At 39.4% G+C, this 25867-nt stretch overlaps 1 protein-coding gene across 1 annotated transcript in view; it reads right to left on the reverse strand.

The window, feature by feature from the left end:
• Positions 1 to 2048: 2048 nt before the first annotated feature.
• LOC140241995 (G protein-coupled receptor kinase 5-like) overlaps positions 2049 to 25867 on the reverse strand; it is a 148037-nt gene continuing 124218 nt past the window's right edge. Inside the window, exons 9-16 of the mRNA XM_072321738.1 lie at positions 16427 to 16655; positions 14491 to 14580; positions 12126 to 12214; positions 9664 to 9783; positions 8451 to 8588; positions 7537 to 7674; positions 5242 to 5376; positions 2049 to 2391 (exon numbers count right to left, since the gene is read on the reverse strand). Of these exons, the coding sequence (XP_072177839.1) occupies positions 2371 to 2391; positions 5242 to 5376; positions 7537 to 7674; positions 8451 to 8588; positions 9664 to 9783; positions 12126 to 12214; positions 14491 to 14580; positions 16427 to 16655 (960 nt within the window). The 3' untranslated portion in view covers positions 2049 to 2370. The remainder of the gene's footprint in view (positions 2392 to 5241; positions 5377 to 7536; positions 7675 to 8450; positions 8589 to 9663; positions 9784 to 12125; positions 12215 to 14490; positions 14581 to 16426; positions 16656 to 25867) is intronic.

A 25867-nucleotide genomic window follows, 5' to 3' on the forward strand; every position in this document is an offset into this window, starting at 1 on the left:
CTTGAACGACTGTCAGTAATCTGGATAGGTAGAGATCAGCAGTTATTGAGTCAGCTACGGTTATATCACTCCATCCGTGCAAGCTCCATCTGTTCCCCCACACCCAAGCATTGCTGCATTGCACTTCCTTTCATGACAAGTCGTTCACAAGCAATTACAATATTTTTTGAGTCATTTGAGGGGGTGTTGTCATCAGTCAGACAAACGTTATGGGCTCAGCGTAACAAAACGTTTAACAAATCGCCGTGGCTTATTCACGGAGACTGGACCTTTTGTTAATAGCTAATAATTATGAGATAATCAGTGTGCCTCGAAGCACTTTTAATCATGTCACTTCATGCTTCCACATAGATCTCACAGAGTTGAATAGTTGATCTTTATATTTACCGGGAAAATGTTGTCTTCTGCTTGCACTGCTGTGATTTTAGAAACAATGCAGCATCAAAATGATATACATGAACAAGTCTTACTCTGATGGGATGTGTGGCAGGGCCCAAAAATATGACTGCCTAAGTTCTGCCAGGGCTGGATCTCCATCTCTTACTTTCTAACTCTCTCTCCCCATATTCTATTTCTCTCTTGACACAGGATTCTACTACCCAGCTTTGCTCAGTCTGGCCCTATGCATGAACTTTTTAGTTGACATCTTGAATGTAAAGTGCACAGATTGTCCGATACTATAAAAACACATGAGCTTGAATACCGCAGAAGGTTAAAACTTTAACTTCTACGTTAAAGTTGCTCTGGAAAGTGTATCTGCATGTCGGTTCAAGGCCTTTCTTTACAAGCATACCGGTACTTTGTCACATCAAGATTAGTGATAAATATTCTATTGTAATCTTCATGATAACTAAAAACAGATAAATTTTTACTGCTGATTCTCTGCATTTCACGACTTAGAACATATGATAGAATGATGATGAGGAGGAATATTTCTCCACCACTTAACAATTGTTTACTGCACACATCTGCTGGTTATAGTTCTCTACTCTATCAAAATCAAATCATTAGTCTGTGTTTCATCATGTGTGATATTCTTCACTCTCCCTTTCCCCTCCCCCCATCAGTTTCTCATCCCCCCCCCCCCCCCCACACCAATTTCTTTCCTCCAATATGAAGCATTCTTCTGTGGCACAGTGATTCAGGAAATGCAGGCACAAAGCTCACATGAAACATGAGTGATGCGTGTTTAATAATTCAGGAGAAGGCCATCTGTTGTCGGTGTTTGGGTTCGTGCCACGCCTACGCCAAATATCCGGATCCCACCCACGTTTACAGATGGCCAGGTGAGATTTTGCGCAGAGTTTCTGCTTCTGTAACAGTTTTTGCCTCATCACCTTTACACACACGCAAAAACCCCCCACCAAAATACACGTTTCGTGTCACCTCTGATGAGGGTATGCATACAAAATGAGGTGTTTGGTCCTGTGCAATGAAAAGGATTCAAAGAACGGCCAGCTACTGTAGTGAGCAACAGGTTAATGTGGAGTGCATAATCTGTAAACATTCCTGAAAAATGACTAGACAAGAACAAAGATGTGGGACTGATTGAACCCCCCCCCCCAAAAGGAAAAAACAAAACAAAAAACCGCTTGAAAATGGTTGCCTCAACTTCTGATTATATATCACATTACGTAGTTTCTCCCGATCCCTCTTGGCAACAGTATATCAACAGGGGTGTTGTAGCCGTCTATCATCAAAATAGTATTTGCTATCTACAGATGAAAAAAAAAGAAGAATTTTGCACATATCTCACTCTGTTGCAACAGATTATTGTGGTGGATCAACTGCTGACAAGGCTAGGGAAAAAAATTGTGCTCCTCATATTTCACTACCATACCAAAGTGTACGTGGAGAGCGGGTATATTGGGGTATATGTACTAATGTCATTTCATTCATATATATATATACACAGCTTCGAGGGGGGAAAAAAGCGTCAAGAGAAAAATACCATCAGGAGAAACAGACGAACGGAATCTTTGACGACACAAAGACGATGCATTGGATTACATCCCTGATAAATGTTCCACAATAGCAAACAGAGAGAGAGAGAGAGAAGAGAGAGAAGAGAGAAAACGAGGGGAAATAAAAAGGATCTTAATATTCGTCACACCTATTTCCTCTTTGTTTTTACACACACAGCTGATGCCCAACTGGTCCAAATATATATATGGCATCAGTAGCTGGTGGAGCGGGTAAGAGAGCCCAGCAATGGATTTTAACGATCAACGTCTTCCATTCGTGTTTATGTTTGCAGCTGAAATTGCCCCCCCCCCTGCTCCCTCTTGCATCGCGTCGCGTCGTGACAGCACATCGAGGTGAGCCAGTTCCTCGGGGAGGTGAGATTTACGAGGGTTGCTTGGCAAGGTGTCATTGTCTGTCGTCACTGCTCTGTAGAGAGACATAAAGGGGGGGGGGGGGGAGATAGAAGATGGGGGTGGAGGGGTGAGAGGGTCGGAAGAGAAAAACTGTTAGTCGTCAGATGACTGCAGTCTCAAAATTGCTCACACACGAAAATACATCGACTAATGACGAGTTTGATTGCAGAATGAGTTACTGTAAAACAAGGAATGTTCGCGTGCATTTTAATTTCGCAAATTTCGTGCGAGCCAAGATTCGCAAAATTAAAATGCACATGAGAGTTCTTGTCTACACTACATGCATTGAATGTTAGAGGCAACTCGCAAAAAATTCCACGCCGCGGAAAAGGCCGTCTCTGCTCAAATTCGCGAAAATTTCATGCCGTGAAAATATTGTGTTTTACAATAACGCCATTCTTATTTCTGTAAAACCGGAAATTTTTGCATGCACGAAACTTTTGCGAATTTCGAGAGGAGCCAAGATTCTTGAATTGAAAAGTAAAATGTATGTAAAAGTTCTTGTCTACACAATGCATTGCATGCCAGTGGCAATTCGTGAATGTTACTTGTGTTACAGCAATTTTAGATATTTGCGATTTAAAGCTGCTACAAAAAGGAAGAAAGCAATAAGAAAATACAGGATATTTTTCATTTTTCAACTTCAAGAATATTCCTTGTTATGTAACAAGTGAGGTATCACTGGTCAAGGTTGTGTTTTTTTGTGTGTGTATTTCAGATGATCGGCTTATTTGAAAATGTTTAGAAATGGCACTTCAAGTGCACATGGATATCAAATGGAAAGACAACTCAGTGGCCACAAGGAAAAATGAGAAGAAATTTGAAAAAGAATGAAACTCACATGGGGTAAAATTAGAGGCACTGCCAACCAATATTCATTCAACATCTATAAACATTGCATCTCAATAGATTGTACAGTGTTACATAATATACCTTCAGTTTTTGTTTCTTTGTTTTGTTTTATTCTTTGGGAGGGGGAATGATTAGTATTACAATAAGGCCTATCAATCAGAATATTGAATTACTTTAACTTCACAGGAAACCCCATTGGAAGACGAGGGTAACGATCCTAGAATGTTCTGTCATTCAAAATGAACAAGCTTGGTATCCTTATCGTGGTGGTGCCACATGAGATTCAAATTATTTTGCTGGTAGTTTGAGCTACAATATCACCTTACCTCTGACTGTAAGCTTATACAAGGTCCGGCCATGACCAACACGGAAGATGCACAAAATGAAATGCAACTCGTATTGTCTTTCCAATTTCATAAAACAAAGAGACTAGATGTCTTGATATGGCTACAACTACACAGAATCCTTATCCTGGCATAATCTTAAAGGGGCATCTAATTATTTTTTTATTTTTTATTTTTTTTTTAAACGATCGAAACATGAGTGGTAATAGGTCCTTGAGACAGGGAGATTTCTTCAATATATCAGTTATTAGTTACAAAAACCAAGATGAAGAAAAGAACACCAGTAACAAATAAAGAAATGCATTCTATTGGACTGGAGAAAACTATTTTTATATCATGCATTTTCACACATCACACCTCTTTATACAAAGTTTTTTGTTGTTTTGTTTTTTGTTTTGTTTTTTACTACAGTGACAGCTGGTGAGACCCTGACTTGTACCAATTTTATGTCGCGAGGGAATGACAAGTTTGATATGGCAAAAGTCAGTACTAGCATGTAAAAGAAAAATTCTGAATTTCCATGCCGTGCAGATAGTTATGGTAATTGCAATGTACAGGAATAGGCAAATCTACATGTACTTATATACAATGTACCTCGTTTCTCATAATTATGTCTCAGTTGGTAGCACACATAATGGTATGCCTTTTGATAGACATCTAATATGGGATAGATTGAAGCATATGTGCTTATTGTTTGTTGCACAAATTCTCGTCCTATATTCCAAATGCCTACTGCAACTGAGCAAGTACATATACAATGGCCTGACGCATTGATATTACAAACATCATAATTACGGGCCTTTACTCAATCAAAATGATATTTGATTCTTGCAAATGATGAATTATCCACTCATTTGGTTTTCTTGAATTTAACAATGCTTTGTCTTTGTGGCCAACTTAAAAGTGGGTGGAGAGTTACATTCTATGAGGTTTGAAGGATAAATGATTCAACCTTTGTTCTGGGATGATTAAATTGTGGGTGGGGCAATAGAAACCATGACGCTGCCCCTTCTCTAAAGAAAGATCGGGTGAATCTGCAGAGTTTCTATACACACTCTCCCTGCACACATACAGTATGTCCCAAAAATAAATTACAACCGGATTTCCGCATTGACAACCTTCAAAATGATTGATCAATCTGAATGCTACTTCAGGGAATGAAACTATAGCTTCTTACCTACAATCTGCAGAAAACCCCATTCAGTTCGGTTAAGTGGTCACAGAGAAATGTGGATTGTTGTAAAGTATGTCATGGGTCCTTTTCTTCAAAGTTCAGCACTTGGATGCTCTTGGAACTGTGAACACAATGGACAGAACTTGGAGGGAAGGGATTCCCGACATGCTCTACAAAAATACTCATTTCTCTTTGACCACTAAAGCAAAGTGGATGGAGTTTTCTGAAAGATGTAGGTAAGAAGTTACAGTTCCATACCTTGAAATTGCATTTGGATAGATTCACTATTTTCAAAGTTATCATTGCGGATAGTGCGACTGAAATTTTTTATTTACTTATTCATTTATTTTTTCTTATTTTTAATTTTTAATTTTTTTTTTTTTTTTTTTGGGGGGGGGGGGGGACATATGCTATATTGTATTTGACACAGGTGACAGATTGACCATATACAGCAGGAGGCCATTTCAGACGTCCCATCATTCGGATGGCTCACCTTAATCCTGAATATCCTCCTGAAGAAGCCTTGCTTCGGGGGAGGGGGCGGCAGTTCCGGTAGGAGGTCGGGGGTGGGGCTACCGTTGGGCCCATACATCACGTTGAGCTCGGTAAATACACCCGTCTCTATCATCTGAAAAAGAACAAGCCAGAACTAAACCATCACAAATGGGGGAACGAATGGACCACAGCGACCTTCAAGGTCCCCTGACATGCAATTGCAGTCCTGTCTTCATGACTTCTGCTGAAATGAATAGGTCGTCCCATCACAAATTCAGGAATTGTTTGACTTTTTATATGCATATTTTTTTTAACCATTTGTCTTTCACTTCTCTGCATCCACTAAGCTCCACCCCCAGAAAATCTGTCTAGCCTTCCATGATGTCATCAACAGTACAGTTGGCTGAAAATAAGCCTAACAGTCTCTAATGGAATGCACCTTATCGAACAAGATGCAGTAGTTCACAACAGCAAGACAGGTTTTGTACAAAACCATTCCACACCTTTACTTGCCATTTTCTCAATTTTCCTCACCATCGTAATTGAAAGGTTCAGAGGTTGTATTCTGTGGATGTATTATTCCATACGAGGTCTGTCTTGTCATTAAGAGTTACCTTGTGCATTAGTCAAGGTAAGGTGCATATTAAACAGTAAAGCATTGTGATGCTTATTTCATTCACTTGACTGTACTGCTGATGTCATCCCACAAGGCAAGAGAGGTGTTATTTGAAGAGTGGAGCTTGGTCAGTGCAGAAGAAAATAAAATATAAAATGATTACAAATCTGTGATTCACATTTTGCGTTGAAACAAATCTAACATCTGTGACTTGTAGACCTGTTCACATAAGTTGCACTCAACATGTAATGGATATCAGGGAACGTTGATTCAGTTCTTTGAATTCCAGTCTAGCTTTACAGGTAGTGTTTCATAAGCTCTCACAATGCAAGAAAATGGGATCTTGTGCCTCTTTCAACATTCGATCTGCATTTCTCTTCTTTGTTTTTCCGCGAAGAGCGATGCATCCACACTTGTGTACAAATAATCAGCGTTGATTCATGGTGTTTCTCCATGAAGGGCTATGCGTCATATTCCTGTACCTTAGCTTTCCGCGAAGGTGCACTGAGTGGGGTTTGTGGCTTGAAGTTGAGATGGTACTGACATGGTGTGTCATATGAAGAGAGACTGTGGGTATACTGGGTATGATTGAAATGAAGTACGTGGGACTGTGGAACCACTGATGACAATTACCCAGATGTCTCTGTGATAATCGCAATGCAGCTTACACAGGTAACGACAGCTGTTGTCTGCGCAGGAGAGCTCTTCTCCTATGGAGTTGTGCTCAAAGTGCATTGCGTTTTACAACGCATTCTCAGCCAGGTCTTCCGGGGATTAAATACGCACCCGTAGAGAGCCCACCCCTCTCCTACGGAAGACTCCAGCCAGGCAGCCATACTACCACGCACACTTGCAAAATCAAAAATTCCTACCACTTAACCCCTTGCACATTTGGGCAGATTGTGACTGTCTTGAACTCTTTGTGTGCCATGGTGTAAACCTCCCATGTGCCACATTATTCTGAGACTGCAACACATGAGCCATTTTGGAAAACATTCTGTTTTTCAAAGCCATGTACCTTTTTGTGCAAACTTTTACTCTAGAAATGCAGTTGGACAAAGTTGTAGAAAAAACTTGCAAGTTTTGCTGTGATATAAAATCTCATGACAATGTATTCAATGTACTGTGGCATGTTACGATTGATCTATTGCTTTGTGCATGGTTGTGTGTTTGAGAAAAATATGCAAAGTTGGCAAGCCATCAACTGAGTCGCGTGCATGAACATGGCACATAAACAGTTAAATGGAATTATATCCATGTTAGTGCCCTAATAACAATCAGTCAGTTTCGGGGTGTGGGGGTGGGGGTAATGACTTCAACAAGCCTAGAATTTTTTTTACCCATCTATCTTGTGATCATAAAGCATTTATCTTATGATTTCAAAACTGTAGCAAATACAACAACAAAAGGAGGAAAAAGAACAGGAAGTTTTAAAAAATATGAGTGGAGGCAGGACAGATGTTGATGATATCAATAACGATATGACACAATTTCATCAAGAGCGGATAACATTTGATGGCAATGAAATTGACATCATGAAGAAGATATAGGTAGTGATGGAAATACTGATGGCCAATTATTGGACATTGAGGGCAGACTACATCAGAAATGGGGGCAAAAAAAAAATGAAGCTTCTCCCGGGTAATGTCACCGTGGTAACGAGTCTCCTCCCCGTACCTCATTCTGCCAGGGGATTGCCACGCTCCCAGAGTTGAATTTGGTGTAGAATTTGTCATCGTTTTGGTCCAAGTTGACTCCCTTCACGGTGGAGAATTGCTCAATGTCCAGCACGTCTTTGGCGTACACAGCTCTCTTCTGCAGGTGACAAAAAAGCAAACAAACAAACATCAGAGCACACTCACAAACAAATGATCTATCAAATATTACTAATCATTGTAATCATGTGTCCACAAAAACAACTAGAAATATCACCGAAGGTGATTGATAAATACCCCTGCCCGATACTTCTGTAATGGTGCACCACCAAATACAATAAAAACTGAGGGAGTTAGCTCAATCCACAATATTTTTACTTCATTAGATAAGTACTTTGGTTTGCAAAATTTGCAACAGATCGACCAATCAAGCACCTGAGCACACTCTGATTCCTATACACCTACTTCAAACTTCTTTTGGTAGGGATATAATAATAAAAGCAGTTTGTGGATATGCAATACTCATGTGAGGCAGATACACCGGTGTTTACACTACCAATCCATGCTTCTATCGTCACAACTGCACGTATCAAAACTCTGCTACCGAATCACTTTCATTACGCAAAGCATTACCATCATTTTCATGAGAAATTTACCTCCTATTCACTCTTTAATACCGTTTCAGCAATGTTCCACGTTTTTATTGATACGAACATCAAATTTGATTGATTTACTCAATATGTACTGGTAGAAAGGGAAAGGGCACCAAAGATTAAATTCTCCAGGGAGGACTCAAGATCTTAATGATATAAGAGATTATCAAGGCTGCTAAACTTTGCAGAGACTCCCTGCGCTGTCATCTGTGAATGAGAAGGAGCTACAACAGTCCCTGATGTCACGCAGAAAAATGATTCAAAGAAAATACACTGTACGTACGTCGGGCTCGAAAGGCGGAGGCACCATCCCTGCTTCTAATCTACTGAAGCTGATGGACTTGAAGAAGGCATGGTCTTTGACCGTCTGTGCCGAGCCGTTCTCGAAGCCCCACCGGAGGGTGACATCCTTATCGAGCAGCTGCGGGAAGATAACCAACAACAGCAGGCATGAAACGTGCAGACAAAAGTCATACTCCAATAGGCCATTCCCAAAATTAGTACTGTACTTATTCTATTGTTCACTGATAAATAGGGAGTGGCGTATAATTGCACTAATGGTGAACTTCAAATATCACGTTTGTATTTGAAGTTGCTCACAAAGACACTGCTGCGTCATCAATGAATCACAAATGAGCCAAATTCAACAGGGTTTAAGTCGACAGATGACCTTATCTATATTAAAGTCATCTATAATTTTCACTTTCAACATCTATATTTAGAAGATTCTAGCTACACATATCAATTGTTGTTGGGTTGGGAAAGTTTTAGCCTAGTTTGAACTTCTCAAAACATTCTAAAATGATCATATGTGACCACGCTCAATCTTGTGGCCTTCATTCTCTAGGTAACAACCTTTAGACTACTTTCAACATTTTGTGCAACCCAGGCCCTTTTCAATGTTGAGACATTCAGACCATTCTAAAATACCATTCTCATATTTTTCCTCAATGTCATGACATCCAGATCATTCTCACTCTCAAGACATCTACACTTCTGTAAAAGTGGATATTTTCGCGCAAGTAATCTTTCGCGCTCGGCCGGGTAAGATGAATTTCACATGCTTTTGATTCCATGGAATCAGGACATTAACAACTGGAACATACTGTATGTCATGCAAAAAATATTTCTTTGCTTTTAATTTTCGCAATAGCTTCTGGTCGCGTGAAATGCGCAAAAATTTCCACTTTTACAGTACTCTTAAAAGACTAGTCTTACACTTTTTCTCAATGTTGTGACAATCAGATTATTCTCAACCTCAAGACATTCACACTACTCTCAAAGACTATTTTTAACCCGTTGAGGACGAGTCCTGAGTATACTCTGGCAGGTGTCTATGGGAAATGCACGTTGTAGCAAAATCAGTCCGTCCTCAACGGGTTAAACTTTTATTCAATGTCAAGACATTCAGATTATTCTCAATGTCAAGACCATTAGACTATTTTCATAGTTGTGACCTCCAGACTAGTCTGAAGACCCATGACCTGTAGACTGACCTTCCTGCAGATGTCCTTGGCATCCTCGCTGAACTTGTGGCTGTATTTTTCCTCGTCCTCCTTGACTCTCCGGTCCACTTCCTCTCGTTTAACCTTCTCCTTCCTCGCCCGAAAAGGCGCCTGCGAGTATGCGACAAAACAGCACAAGAAGCTTGTCGATCAAATAAACACATCATAAATACAATCAGTGGGATCGGCCAGTCAAAAGTACTGTTTACACATACTTTCCAATTGTCCCCACTTTTAAAGACCAACCCCCCACCCCAAAAACAAAAACAAAACAAAACAAAACAAAACAAACTAAAAAACTAGCAATTACATAGATATATTAAGCACGCCCTCAATTTATATCAGATTTTTTTTTTTCATTCATTTGTTAGATTTCAAAATCTTGTCCTAAAGAACGCTGCAGCCAGCGCTTCCTAAATGCTGAACAGTCGCACACAAATGGAGCTTCTAAAGACACCGAACATTCTATTTAATATGCAAGATTTGGGTCTAATATGACTACCACATAAATGGAGCAAACTCAACTCTATATGACAGTGCATTATGACAGTGCATTGCGCCACGGCGCCCCTCTGAACACCAGACATCCATCATATTTTGAAAGTAAGCATTGAAGACATAGAAGTTAAACGTCAAGATAAAAATCAGAGTTAAAAGCATCAACCGGACTAAGAGAGGTTTCCCCTCATTTTTTGTCACTTTTTGCACCAAAGGGAGGAAAGAGAAATTGTGTAATGATGCCACTCAACGTGATTGCTTCCAGCATTTTTTTGACAACCCCCTAGCTTTCAAGTGAGTGAGGAGTACGTCAGTCAACTGTGATGTCTACTTCGATCTTCCGATATATATGTCCTTGTAGAGATCATACCCAATGCCTGCCAGCACAATGTATCGGTAGTTTCAATTGTTTGTATAAATAAATAAAAACAACAACAGCGAAACACTTAGCTGGTTCCCAGGACAGCTAGCAGGAGTAGGCGGATATTAGATTAATTGACTACGGGACACCGCGGACATACTCAACGCGATCACTGTACTGACACTGAACACAGAAAATTATGACATTGGCCTTTCCCATTCAATACATTTTCTTGTTTGTTTTTTTTTTCTTTCTCACTTTTGAATATCTATCTATCCATTTATCTATTCATCTTTGTTACATGTATCTAGTACCTTTTTTTATCCACCCATCAATTCCTCTTACAAAAAGTACTGTTTCTGTGGCTACATCATACTGCTTCAAAATTCCATCTCGTCGCCAATCTCATAAAAGCTCATCTGCATGCTCGCACAGGATTGGAATTTAATTACGCCTCACTCAAAGGGTGTGGCACCACTTCAGTGTGGAAGTAGGCAGAGGCCACAGAAGTTTTTGCTCATGAATCAATTTTGCGGCACAACGACAATATTTCATCAACATCATCTAGTCATACCTGTGCATCTCTCAGGATGTCTAGAATGGTCAGGTGCAGTGGGTTTTTTGCGATACGAACGAGCAAATTCTAACAAAATGGCATACCATTTCAGCACACTGTGCACACTAAAAACTGACAAAACTCAAAAGATACATTGTATGACATGCAACTACGAGAATCCTTAGTTTAGCCACACTCTCCCCTTTTCTCATATTACAAACTGTCTCATATATTTGTTCAGTAGCGTCCTCCTGGAAACCTTGACTGCAAACATATTATATGACGTCTTCAAAATACTACTGGGCAATATATGAGAAACTCTGTTGGTTTTTCAAAAATTCACATGCAGTTTCACTATCAGTAGCATCATACTGGAATCCTTGACGGTAAACATATTATATGACATCTTCAAAATACTACCGGGCAATATAAGAGAAACTGTTTGGTTTTTCAAATATTCACAAGTGGTTTCATTATCAGAGAACAACGCAGAGTGTCGTTTCCTGTCAGGTCTCGGTGATGAAGAAAATCATAATTCCAACTATACATATTTCTCTGTGATAACAAGAAGGCCAACAAGAATGTGACCATAAGCCAGCATCCTGTGAACAATACTAGCAAAAGGTTTGTAATCACACGAATGAGACATATTTCCTTCTTTCATTGGATGAGAGAGTCCACCAAAATTGGTTGATTGGTTGATTGGTTGGTATGGTTTATTAAATAAAATGTTCTTGCAAGCCAAATGGCTGAGTTACAACATTTGCTCAAATAAAAATAATACCATACAAATTTGATAAAAAAACAGAGTATTTACAAATTTCAAATTGTTTATCAATATTGAAAAATTCTCAATTAATATCATTTACAATCATTATTATGAAGTCTTTTGAATTCACTACATCCAACACCCTGTGATGCATAAACACAACCTTAATAAAAACTGCTCATATTTCATACGATCCCGACAAGCATTCATTTATTACCAGTAGTGGGTTGAAAGCTAACGGAAGAAAGGGGGAGGGTGTCTGTGCTTACCCTGCCCTCGATCATCTCATAGATGAGGCATCCGAGCCCCCAGTAGTCTGGGCTGAAGGTGTACCTCTCATTCCGTACTACTTCTGGGGCTGTGGGGGACACACATACACACACACACACATACACACACACACACACACACACACAGAGGGAGATGCAAAGGAGGTACATATTAAAAGGTCATAAGATTAAAACAGAACAAAATTGAGTGAAAATGCAAGACAGTCAGGGACATACTGAAACAAAGACTAGCAAGGGAGAAATCATCATTCATTATCAAAGCCAACAAGAACTTTATAGAGTGAAGTAAACTCCATAGAAGAGTATTGATCAGGTATGTGATAGAAATTATCATTATCGAATGCAAGTGCAATAATGACAATATATACCCCTCAAAATAAGTTCTGCGATTATGGTTTGATATATCATATTTCTCTTATACCAGCTTTAACTTTATCAAATATGACATCATAAGAAAGCCTGATAAATTATCTTTAAAATGCCATCTCACTTGTTTTGACTGGGTGTTCCTGGAATGTGCAAAACAGCTGAGTATGGGGACAGATCAAAAGTGATAAGTAGCTGTTGATAATGTACTATTGTTGATGAAAAAAAGGCCACTGGAATAAGCAATGCTGAAATGTGAGCACACTCAAACTCCAATTCAATAAACATCACGTGACTTGTGTGGTCAACCTTTTTGTTGAATTTCAATCTTAATTTGCAGATACTACTGCAGTTAGCTAATTCATGGATGAAGCCTGGAATCTAATGAGAATCTCACAATGCATTCTTTTCAAGCACAAGCCTCCCCTGAAAAGACAAATCAAATGGGGATTACACTGTGCATTCCAGGAATGCATAATGTACACAAGTGAGTTGTCATTGTAAAGATAATAGTGCTCAGGCTTCTTATGATGACACATGCAAATAAACTGATGCAGATTTTAAGAGAAATATAATGTATCAAACTGGAATTGCAGGACCATTTTTGAGGGTTTTATACAAGGCCATGATATGCTCATCACAGAGTATTAAACTTGATTTGAACTGTAGTGTTCATCAAATTCAAACCACTGCAATTATTTGCAAACAAGGGCCACCACTGCCCTTTTAGAGTGTTAAAAAAAAAACAAAATACAAATTCAGTCTTGATTTCACATCAGCATGAAATTGTAATGTATGACGCTACCAGCATAATGCCTTGTGACACAGGACTATCCTTGGGCCATGACAAGATGTTGTTGCTTTACATATCCTTAAAGATTTTATAGCATACACAATCCACTCTGTTGAGGCCACACTTCCCACACGATTTATTTTTTCCGTCCGTATACCTTCTTCGTCATGTACAGGTACTACTGTACATGATCATGAAATATTTGCTTCCCTGTACGTGCTACAAAATATATATCTTACTTCAAGGACAAGGTAATAGAGGCAAGGATCGTTTTTTTTTTTTTTTTTTTTTTGGATAAGATATATACCTGAAAATTACAGAACAAAAATTACTTTATCGTATTTGTTCCCAACCCCTCCCAATTAAAGGAGAACTCCAGCTGATTTTCAGACTTTTACATTTGAACAACTATAAATTGGTTATACTGGGTACGGAGTTTTAGAATTTATAGTGATTGTGACAAGGAATAAGAAAGGTTTTAAAATTTATAACAAATCACAATGAACAAGGATGATGACATAGCAGCCTCACCATAAGAATGCATGAGTGTGGGGGCTCAAGGAAGCAGAACAAAAGAAGAAAGCATGCATAAATCTGTCACAGGTGACCTTGTTAAGCAAGCGGTATTGTAATGGATTGCACTGCTTCATTTCTGAAATATGTGAGCCTCCTACTCAGGCTTTTTTTTATGGTGAGCCCATATTCATATATTCTTATGGTGTAACTGCTACCTTGTTCAGTGTAATTTGTTTTGGGTGTTCATAGTATTGGTTTCTCTGCTCAAGGACCACAATAAACTCCACAAATCTATACAGAGAGCTGTCGATTTCTGTACTACATGATGCAAAATTGTGAATGCCTGGACTTTCCCTTTAACCAAGGAAAGCCTACCAAACCCAACCTGACATTTATCAATTTTTTTTCTGCTTCTTCTTCTTTTGGGGTGGGGTGAAATGTAGATCCATGTAAAGTACAAACTTTCACAGTGACATCATGCTAAAATTCCTGCTATCAATGCTCTGTGCTGCATCCTTTAGAAAATTTTAAATCAAAGCTATACTGCTAATGAAGCCCTTTCACCCAGTTTCCTAAATGTCGCCCCCCTCCCCCTCCCCCCCCCCCCCCCCCCCCATCAGACCACACCCCTCTCCCTGATCCTGGTCCTGGTCCTGGCCCTCTACTCACCCATGTAACCAACGGTTCCCACTCGTCCACGGATCGTCTCACCCTCGGGTATCTCCACGGCTAGGCCCAGGTCTGAGATTCTGACGTGACCTTTAGATGTTTGTTATTTTGTTTTTACAACAGAGATGAAAGAAAGTAGAGAAAAATACAACATTACACTTTCCTCCCCTTTTTAGAATAGAAGAGGCATTTTGAGAATAGAAAGATGATCCATTCTGGGAATTTGAATAAATTCTGGAGATGAATTCCAAGAAAGAAGAAATAGTGCAAGTACTCCACAGGAATTCCAGTTTAATGAAATAGCAGGCTTGAAATACATCCACTGGTACGTACATAAAGCTACTATGTACACACAAGGGCCTGAACTCTCATACTATGAGGGCATGAATTCAGGCTTTTGCCTGAAAACCTGCATCCCTGATCAATAATGCTACTAAAGAATATTTCAGCTAAATCACACAATTTAGTTACAAATCACAATGTCATATTTTTTTAGCACTTACCATTACTACTATTTAGTAGCATGCCATCATAAACCTAGCATAGCTGCTTTTGGCTATTTCTCCTAAATCAACAATTGATCACCGGTACACTGCATTATCATATTGAAATATGCTTTGTGTAAAATCGAAGACTACTAATATATCTTGTGGAATGAGATGGAAAGAAATTGGTATTATACATCTTGTTATCTGGGCTCTGTGTGTGATAAACAGAATATCTTCGGCTGACATCTTTGGTGATAACTTCATCTATCACATTAGGGTTTCTACTGAACTACACACAAACAAACACACACACACACACACACACACACACACACACACACATAATAATGGTAATAATGGTGATAAATGAATTTATGATACAGCATACGTACAGTATATATCCTGTAGCATGCCCAAGACATCAACAGTGAAAACAGCGTTGACAGCATATCAATTAGGCATGACCTTCCCGACACATACTTTCTGAAGATGTCTAAACAAATGAACCTTCTGTCTAAACATATATATCAACACAAACTTAGTTTTGAAATACATGTACATTGTTGTTGGGCATTTAGGGACTGACTGTGGAAGTATCTGCACAGAGATTAAGTGTTATGGTTTTGAGGCAAGAGCTGCCTTGAACATGCCAGACAAGGACCTTTTTGTGGAGCAGTTTGTTGATGTTTTAATGCTCCCTACTGCATAGAACTGTGAAAACTCAACCGGGCAGGAGCACTATTTAATTTCCGTAACAATGTGCTGACATCACTGTACAGGTGCAGAGTGGGAGCTCTACTGTGTACGCTATTATTTTCGCGTACAGATATTTTCGCGAATGAGGAGGTCACAGACATTTTCGCGAGATGTTGTTTTCGCGACGCCGACGCAAACATAAATGCGCTATTACCCTAGCGCATGGAGACATTTTGCGTGTTGTTAAATTTGCGATCCAACTGAGATTCGCGAAATTCGCGAAAGTTAAACCCTCACAAAAATAACAGCTTATACAGATTGATCGTACACAAAAAACATGGAGCACCAACTCTCTCTCCAAGTTACCATAGTTTTGTAGATTTTCTCAGCAATGCTACGTGTTGGGAAAAGAAATATCAAGCTATAAGCCTTGAAAATGCATTTCTTATTGTGAAGTGACAATGTTTTAGTCGTGATGAAAAAGGAAAAATCAAATGTGATTGCTGCACATGCGCTCTGCCCGTGCCTGCTCCACAGTAACTCTGCATTACCGGAAGTGCACAAAACATTGAAAACGTGACCACACTTAACCTCCATGAGTTGTACGTGGGTGCATAAGATCACCCCATCCATTTGTACATAATATGTCACTAGCAACGTTATGTTTAAATCTATATTCAATAGAGAAGATCGTTCACGTTACACATCTGTCAGCCCACGACAATGTGTAAAAGACATTTTTTTTTTTTTACCGTAGTCGTCGAGAAGGATGTTCTCCGGCTTCATGTCGCGGTAGACGATCCGCAGCCGGTGGAGGTCCTCCAGACCGCACAGGATCTCGGCGCCGTAGAACCGCGCCCGCTCCTCCTCGAAGCCCGGGCTGCCCATGTTGTGGATGTGGAACTTGAGGTCGCCGCCGTTCATGATGGTCAGGACCAGACACAGGGCTTCCTTCATCTCAAAGGCATAGGCAAGACTAACCTGGAGGGATGGCGGACAAGAGGGGTCAAGGGGTGCGAGCATAAAAGAGATGATGAAGTGTCTTCTTACCCCTGTAAGGGATGGTATAGTTTTGGTGGAGGTGGAGATTCCGGTTTTAACTTTTTTGCGGGATGATTAGAAACCACTTCAATGAAATATTAAAGAGCATACAATTTTCAGGGGAATTAAAAGCTTACAATGTGTATTTGATGAAAATTGGTTTTGAAATGGCTGATACATCTAACAACATAGAGGTCTTAATGGAAGGTGGGTCCCACCTTTAATAAGGACCACTTTGTTTTGCTTTGTTTTTGCTTTTTTTATATCTCAGCCATTAAACACACTACATTTGCCTATGTTTCATGGGGTACAATGCTTATAGATAACTGCATATACTGAAATGGAACAATCATGTACAATCAACATAAGCACACCACTCATTTTGTGTGTAAGGAAAACCATGCATTTTACACTGTATGACAAGATCCAGATGAGCCCACTGTACACAAATGTCTCTCTCAATTTGGCCCCCAATTGATGAAATTAATCCATCATGCTGGTGACCAGATGATTATTAACCCAATCCTGTGTATACATATGTGATCTGAAAACATTTGTATACCGGGCATAAATGTATATGGATCTACCAAGTGTCCATGATATCACAAGCAACCATTTTACTTCATATTTTCCATCATAGAGCTCCATAACTTATGTGGCATGGGCGTGGGGGGATGGGTGGGAGGCTCACACATTGTCACAACTAATTGTGACTCTCTGCAACATACCAGCATATTTTTGCCACAATGTAACACGTAGAGAAGGTCAGTAGACTCTTCATGTACTTTTACGAAAATGACAAGATGAACAGAGCAGCATACCATGATTTGTAGGCGAATTCTATTTCATTTCTCAATTCATACAAGGAAGGAGGCCATGTGCTCTATACAATAATTCATTACTTTTTCATAAATGCTTCATCCTTTGAAAGAACCGTGATATTTCGCTACATGAGGGCATGCTCATCCAAAATACCCCCCCCAAAAAAAAACAACAACAAAACAAAACAAAACAAAGACCTAAAAATTGGGGTGGATAGCAAGTAAGAATCAAGAGAACCCTGATCTTCTGGTTCACTGATTCAGCTATTGTTGTTTTTTCATTTTTTGTTTTTGTTATTGATGTCCTTGTTTGCTATTGTAGCTATCCTGGCAACAATCAGAGCAATTCTTCTTGTGTGTATCTCACTCAGTATGCTTGAACTGTATGTACTGTCAGCACTGACTAATATTTCCTGTATCCACAGAACAATGCCATTTTTAGGAATTTGAAACAAACAAACAAACACTTGCTGCGCTACACGTGTGCAATTGCTACAGTGCCATACTTTCTTTTCGATGCATCTATGTTTCATCAGACAATAGAATCATCTGACAGGGCTCGACACTAACGGTGGCCTGGTGGCCCGGGGCCACCAAAAAACGCACGTCGGGCCACCAAAATTTCAGAAATGAAGAATTTGGTGGCCTGATCGGGCCACCAAAAAAGGTCGGATGTTTGCCTTTGGGCCACCAAAAATAAAAGTTAGTGTGGAGCCCTGATCTGATTTTAATAATGGAGTTGAAAAAATAGAACAATCATTTCAAATTTAATAGAAAATTTACCATTATCATCCTCATCATCATCATCACCATCATTTTCATCATTATCATCATCATCATCATCATCATCATCATAACATTATTATCATCATCATCATCATCATCGTCATCATTAATATTATTATCATCATTATCATCATCATCATCATCATTAACATTATTATCATCATCATCATCATCTATCGTCATCATTAATATTATTATCATCATTATCATCATCATCATCATCATCATCATCATTTTTACCATCATAACATTTATACTAGAAAATATTCTCTATCTATTTCACTGAAAGGATAATCACGGAAATTTGGCTAACTCTCAGATCAGGACCTTGAATACACACAATACATTATGCAAACACGCAGACGCTCCCCAAAGAGCGTGCACATGTCAATGCGAGCATTATCACCACAACCCACACAGACAAAAACTGAAGAGAATAGCTGCTGGCTGCCATTATACAGCGATCACACGAAAGACAGAAGGAGCGAGGAAAAAAAAATGTGATAATGACATCTTAGAAGTCAATTTAATTTCTACACAAAGCTTCACAACGACAATGGAAAAGAGGAAGAGTGTGTGCTGCATCAAAAATTTTCTTTTTCCTTTGTCTCAAGCTAGCGAGATTAAAGAGTGCGGTAGGCAGGCTCTCGGGCACGTATTTGCATGCAGGGGATGAGGAGAAGGGGGGAAAGAGGGGCACAATTAGAAGTCGTGGCTCCGAGAGAACAGTCAAAGAGAGGGAGAGAGAGAGGGTACATGTAGATGAGAGTTTGTCACGCCTCCTTCGGAGCGGCAGGAGCCCTCGTTTTTGGCTGCATTCGTCGTAGTGGGGGGGGGGGGGGAGCCTAGCTCAGAAATTGGCTCGTAATAGCTTCAAGCGACCGCTTATCAAGTCAACAGATCACAACACTTGTCGCCTTGGTTGTAATAGAATGCCTTCATAAAGAGACGGAGAGGGAGAGAGAGAGAATTAGATATTTTTATCACTCCGCTGACTGGTAGGTAGCTTGCCTTGGGCATTGAAGGGTTCTACCATAAAGGCGAGATTCAAGGTAAACTTTACTTTTCTTCAGTCATCCGAAACAAGTCAAGCAGTTTCAGATCATAGATTTGAAAGTGCTTTTCTCATGCTAACTGGCATTGAGGAGGAGTGCTGTGTCAAACTGAGAGAATTCGGGAATAGAAGGGAAGATATACCAGATGCCATGAAGAGGGTCAGAAGAAATTTTAGATCAGTAAAACAAATACAATATCTCTCCCTCCTCCCTACCCCCATCTCTTTCTTCGATAGTTATATTCTGTCTCTTTTTCTCCGTGAAGGAGGCACTCACATGGGCAAAATGAAGTTATAAATAAGAGATTTGTACAATTTTTCAATATCACCAAATACATCTCGATCATCATATCCCCCCCCCCCCCCCATTTCTGGGTCAGTGGGACTCGCGGCAAGTACTGGTGTCACTCCAAGCACTCAAATCCCCCCCCCCCCCCACCATTCTATCGTGCCCATCATTTCTCTCCCAACCTTGACTTTTCCGCGTCACGCGAAAAAGCATCGTGGATTTGACGCAATTTGGCATTCGGTCTACTTCTACTCTTCTTTCGAGCATCTTGTAGCTTTTGGGGTCAGAAATGACCAGATGCTCTTCTCGAAACCGCACAATGTGTTTTCGTCGCGGCCACTCAAGTAATGATGAGAATGCAGTCTCACAATTTCTTAAGAGAGTGACTGCTGTTTCATGAATGAAAAAACAAGGCACTTGTGCAGCGACCTTGAATTTTCTTCTTTTTTTTTAAATTTCATCTTATTGGCTGCGGCATCCTTAGATAGACATCTCCACTTGCCGCATCGGTCCAACCTTATCGGTAAGGAAGAGAAAGAGTTGCTTTGCCCCAGTTCCACGACCCCTCCCCTCAAGCCAACACATTCATCTATTCTGTCTGGGGACCATTGAGTGCATTTTCTACACAACACTCTCACTCTCCACTCAGAACACCATTAGTTATGTTCACACGACATTCATAACCTTAAAGTTTAGCTCAAAGTTTTAAACTCTGATGATTAGCTCGTAGTTTAGCCCCGTGTAGATGAACTCAGAAGGTAGCAAATCGTGAAAATTAGTTGATGATTAGAACCACAAGATTTCATAAGATTAACGCTCTGTCCACAAGCTGTGGGGGGTCCCCACTCGTAGTTATAAACATCATTACATGATAATCAACAAATTTGGAAGTTACGGTAGTGCGACCTCTCTGTGAACCCCATATCCACCCCCAACTCCCAGCTTCTGGGTCAACCTCCAGCACATGTTGTACAATACTGTATCACTGCACATTATTGACTCTGAGTTTATCACTATCACTGCACGTATCTATTCCTTTCGGTTCTGTGTTTAATCATCTAGTGGGACTCTCCTCCAGAGTTTAATCTTAAAGAGTGGTTGCTGTGTGGATGCACATCACACTTTTAAGCTACAATCTAATTATCTAAGTCTATAACTTTAAAAATTTTAAATGTCTAGCGAACCCAACTATCGTCAAACTGTAGTCAAATTATGCCGGAGATCACCTCATTACAACACAGTTCAATAAATCTGATTTTTAGATCAATGTACGTGCAGGACTAAACCCACAGAGCTTATACTTTTGTTTTGAATAAACTTTCCTGCTATGCTCCATGTCTTGAAGACAGTATTTTCTTTGATGGCATCGCAACTCTTAGGAATCACAATAAGGAGAGGAAATGTGTGTTTGTGTGATGTTTGCGAACATCCATGAGATTAGTTAAGCAAATTGTATGACTTAAGAATCTAATTGCATTTTTTTCTTTTCATTAGCTTACCAACATCATGTCAAAGATTTTTTTTTTCACGTAAACCAAATCTAATCTCAATCTCTCATGTAATGGATGGAGACCTATTAAACCTATCACATGTGATAGAAACATAATGATGGATACTGCATACATGTATATACTTCCGTTTACCAAATATTAAAAAAAATTTTAAAAATGGGCATTCTTTTGAGGAAGAATATAATTGGTGTTGTATTATAATTGGTGTTGTATTATATTGGTATCACATATTCAGATAGGGCCTCATCCACGTCAAGCTCTGCTTATGATGACGGTCCCCTGTATTGATTTCTCCTTTGTTAATAGATACAGTATGACTTAATATGTTATTTTAATTCATATGTCACTTCAGACTGATGTTGTTACGCAAATGATATTTTTTTTTTGTATTGATTTGTATGTTATCTGTATCATTCTGTTTTCATTTGCAATTGTATTCGGAGAAAGAAAATGCAGAAATAAACCAAACAAACAAACAAAACAAACAAGAACAAGATTTTGCACTTTAGAATTTCAATTGTTAAGACTGAAAAACAGTCTGCAACAACTCAGTCACAGACTAATAACCTCCTTTTTGGAGGAAAAAGGCAGGAACATTAAATCTGAAATCTATAAAAATGTTGTGAGAGGAAATTCCCCACAGAGATACCTCCACGATCAAGAATTGTGGTAATCTGACCAATCTTGAAATTTTACATTGTAGCATTTCGACTGAAAAACTGGAAAAACACCTGCAAAGTGTCAGCAAAAGACTAACAAGCTCCTATTCGGGGGAGGGGGGGGGGAGGAAGAAACAGCCAGCAAACATTGAATCTGAAATTTATAAACAACGTCACAAGAGGAAATGCCCCACAAAGATACGTCCACGATCAAGAGTCGTGGTAATTTGACCAATTTCCCTGAGATCCCTGCACCTGGTTGGGTAAGGAAATTATGAAGCTAAAATAGCTGAAGATTTAGATACTTGTCATCATACCAGGATCGACTATGAAGGAATGAAAAAAAGACATTGCTAAAATTAGCACAAGACAGCTGACATTAAACCCGATGATTACCATCTGAGTTCAACCTCACAGAGCAGCTTTCTGAACGTCGCTCTTCCACTGAATAGTCAGATACTGTATATACGGGGAGACTATCACAATATTACAATTTGAGCTGTTTTGAGGAGAAAATTCAGTATGAGTTTGAAAAGGAAGTTCCCGTTAGCAACAAACATTTCATGTGGAGAGAGAGGAAGAACAAGACATGTAATGATCCCACATCAGAAGTGACTATTTTGAAATCGATACGACACTTCGTTTAACGCAAAGTCCCTGCATTACTTCTCCATGACACACAATGTGCAGGAACATTTCAGGATGTACGTATGTTTACGGGCCATTGCTTTTCCTGGTTGACCTATCATTCTTAGAAATGTATTTCTTTCTTTTTTTTCCTCTCTCTCTCTCTTGTTAACAACTTTTTTCCCTTATGTTGTCATGATAGCTCAATATATAATCTGCATATGTACTTGTTCATAGTTTTCATGCATTTAACTACTTTGTTGCTTTACATAGAGAGAATGGAAATAATGTGAATGAAATAAGAGTTGAAATGGCATCCTTAACACAGGTATAAATTCATAATGACCCAATGCTATTGCTTTAATTTGTGCCCCAGCAATTATGTTCTCAACAATATTTCCTTAGAGGTGTACTCTCCCGCAACCATTATCATGGTAAGTTTTCACACTCTACCAGAGCAGGATATGGCAACGATATCCCAGTGTGATCTGTCGCCCACACAGCCAGATTCCTCAAAACTGTGCTTTCCTCTGTAATCAATACTCTTTCCTATCATTTTCAGGAGACAAAGTGTCATTCTGTTGGGGAGGGTCAGGATTAGGAAGTTCTAAAAACTGCCAAACTTTGAAAATATTTAACGGTCATCGGGGCTTCTGTGGGCTGCAAACATATGTCGATTACTATGATATCCTTAGTTTGTCTTCCTGCCGCACAGTTTGTTTAGTTTTCATGTCTGTCTGTCTGTCTGTATCATTAACCCCCATTCCTACCCTAAATTTCTTCCGCTGAGCAACAATAAGCCAGTTCGGAGTTAGCTCATTGGCACATTGGTATGAATGACCTTTCTTTTATCTCAGTCGGATACGGGCACTTCACTCGTTTTCAGAGCGACATAATGCATAAGCTTTACGTAACAATTTATGGGATTGGTCAATCTTTTTCAAACAAAACGAAAAATGAACTTGCATAGATCAGATGACCAGCATGATCCGTCAATTAACCCTTGAGAAAGCAAGCATATTCATTTCATTATTTTGCATTAAAAGTATTTACAATCTCTTTCTATTGATATTGCCAAATACTACTTTTGCTGTCAGGTGGATGTGCCGGCAAGCAGCATTCATAAGGATTATATGAATAATCATTACATCAGATGCTTATTCCAGTGAATTTAAAAACCAACATGCCTGTTGGTACAAATGACCTTTTTCTGCTCATGCGCAAAGTGGAACTCCGAACTGGCTTATTCCCCACAGCATAGTGAGAGGGTGAAAGGCCAGCTAGCCCCCATTGCCAACCACAGGCAGTTGCAGGTTATATTTTTCCTCTCACACTACTGCAGTGGCACAGACACACAAGGTTCTTCCTTACCTGTTCTTGAGCAGCAACCACTTGATCTGCTCTCCTAAACTTTACTCACTCCCCTCCCCCATTTTTTTTTCTCTCTTTCTTTTGATACCTGCCTACTGGGGTAACTTGTACATATCGCATGTGTACAACAAAAACTGCAGGACTTTGGCATGAGGATACAGTCATCTGGAATGACTACTGTGAGCGTCAATATTTTGGCGGGATTAATTTTTCGAGCTGAGCAGCTCAAAGGAACATATTTGCAGGTTCTTGAATTTGCGCCGTGCAACTGTTAACCCATTCAAAATGGGAAGAGAAAACTGTGAAGATATTTTCACAGGTTTTAGAATTCACGCTAGCCAGAAGCAGAGCGAATTAATGTACCGCAAAAATGTCTGCGTTTGCAGTATGCCCTCTGACCAGCAATATAAACTGACATAAGTGCAGCCTTTCATTTACTCGTACATCACCTTCGTCTAATCTGCATACAAACATGCGACTGAAAGCGAGTATATTAAAGAAAACATGAGAGACATGAAAATATCACAGCTTTCTGTATTTTGAAGCCGATGTTGAAACTGTCTTTCACTGTCCTGTTTATACATCTGTAACTTTTCTCTTTTTATCTCCACTTTAACCCTTTGAGGACGAGCTGATCTTGCAATTTACTCACATTTCCCGTACACGCCTGCCCGAGTATACTCAGGAATAGTCTTCAATGGATTAAAGGGACTGTACAGTACTGGTCGAGGTGGGGGTTCAGGTTTATAACATACCTAAGTGAGATAATGAGAAACCTCTTATGAAATATGAAAGAGGCTGTAATTCTAATAAGGATTCAACGTTTTTTTGATGGAAATTGGTTTTCAAATGGCTAAGATATCCAATAAGTGATAATAATAAAAGGCAAGAGGCCACGTCTTTTATTACGATCTCTTTATTTCACTTTGTTTTTGGATATCTCAGCCATTCCAAAATTGACTTTCGTCAAATAAATTTTGATACCCCTTAGAATTGCATGCTCTTTGACATCTCATAGAGTGGTTTCTGAATATCTCACAAAACATTAAAAGGTAAATCCTCACCTCAACCAGAACTGTACACACCCTTTAACATGAAAAACTTGCATCAAATTTGGCCTTTAACAGCCAGCAGTCACACGTAAAAAAAACAAAAAAACACCTTTTGAGATGCGATCTTCGCTCAACCATGATACCATCTCGAGACAGCAACTGGGTCTTCAACTTTTCTCGGCACGTTACTGACTGATCATTAACAGGTATCTGATATTTGTCACCTAGTTGCTGTCTTAAATGTCATCATATGGTGCAGTCACATTTGCGGTGAAATACCAAAGTATATTGGGGCAGTAATTCATAATGCGAATGCAAATACACCACATCAAACACCGCAGTATTTAGGGGTGGTAATTCTAACTTTACCCGCAATATATATGCATGCCAGGTTTGAGTGTGAATCGCGTCACGTAATACCAAAGATCGTGCAGTAGAGTATATGTATTTTTCATCTGACACACTATCTTCTCTCCATAGGAGATACAATTTGTATTTCTACAAAGAGGGCTCTATAGATGTACCTCAAAGAGGTGAACCTTTTGGCCAAAAAGTGGTATTTTGTGAATGAGAATGGTACCAAGTGAATCACTGGAGGATCTATCACTGCGGTACTTTGCCTATGAAAATGGTGCCAACAAATTACTGTGGTAATTAGTACAACTGTAATTCAAATGTGAATGCACCTTTTAATTCCTCCTCTTTAATCTAACACAGTGTTGCACTTGCAGAACAATGCCTCGGCTCAGTGAACTACCCCCTCGCCCATCATTTTTATTTTCTTTTTTCTAAGTATTCTTTGAGAAACAAAGATATATCTCATACATGGAGATGAGAAGTGGAAGGGATGGTGTGTAATACCATTAGCATTCTTTATGATTAGACTAAACTGTGTAGGGATAATAGAGTAATGAGATGACACCATGGACTGATGGTCACTGGATACAAAGACTACTGATACAACATTTCTCTCTCAGATGGT

The sequence above is a fragment of the Diadema setosum genome, chromosome 18, assembly GCF_964275005.1.
Source record: "Diadema setosum chromosome 18, eeDiaSeto1, whole genome shotgun sequence".
Taxonomy (NCBI): Eukaryota; Metazoa; Echinodermata; class Echinoidea; order Diadematoida; family Diadematidae; genus Diadema; species Diadema setosum.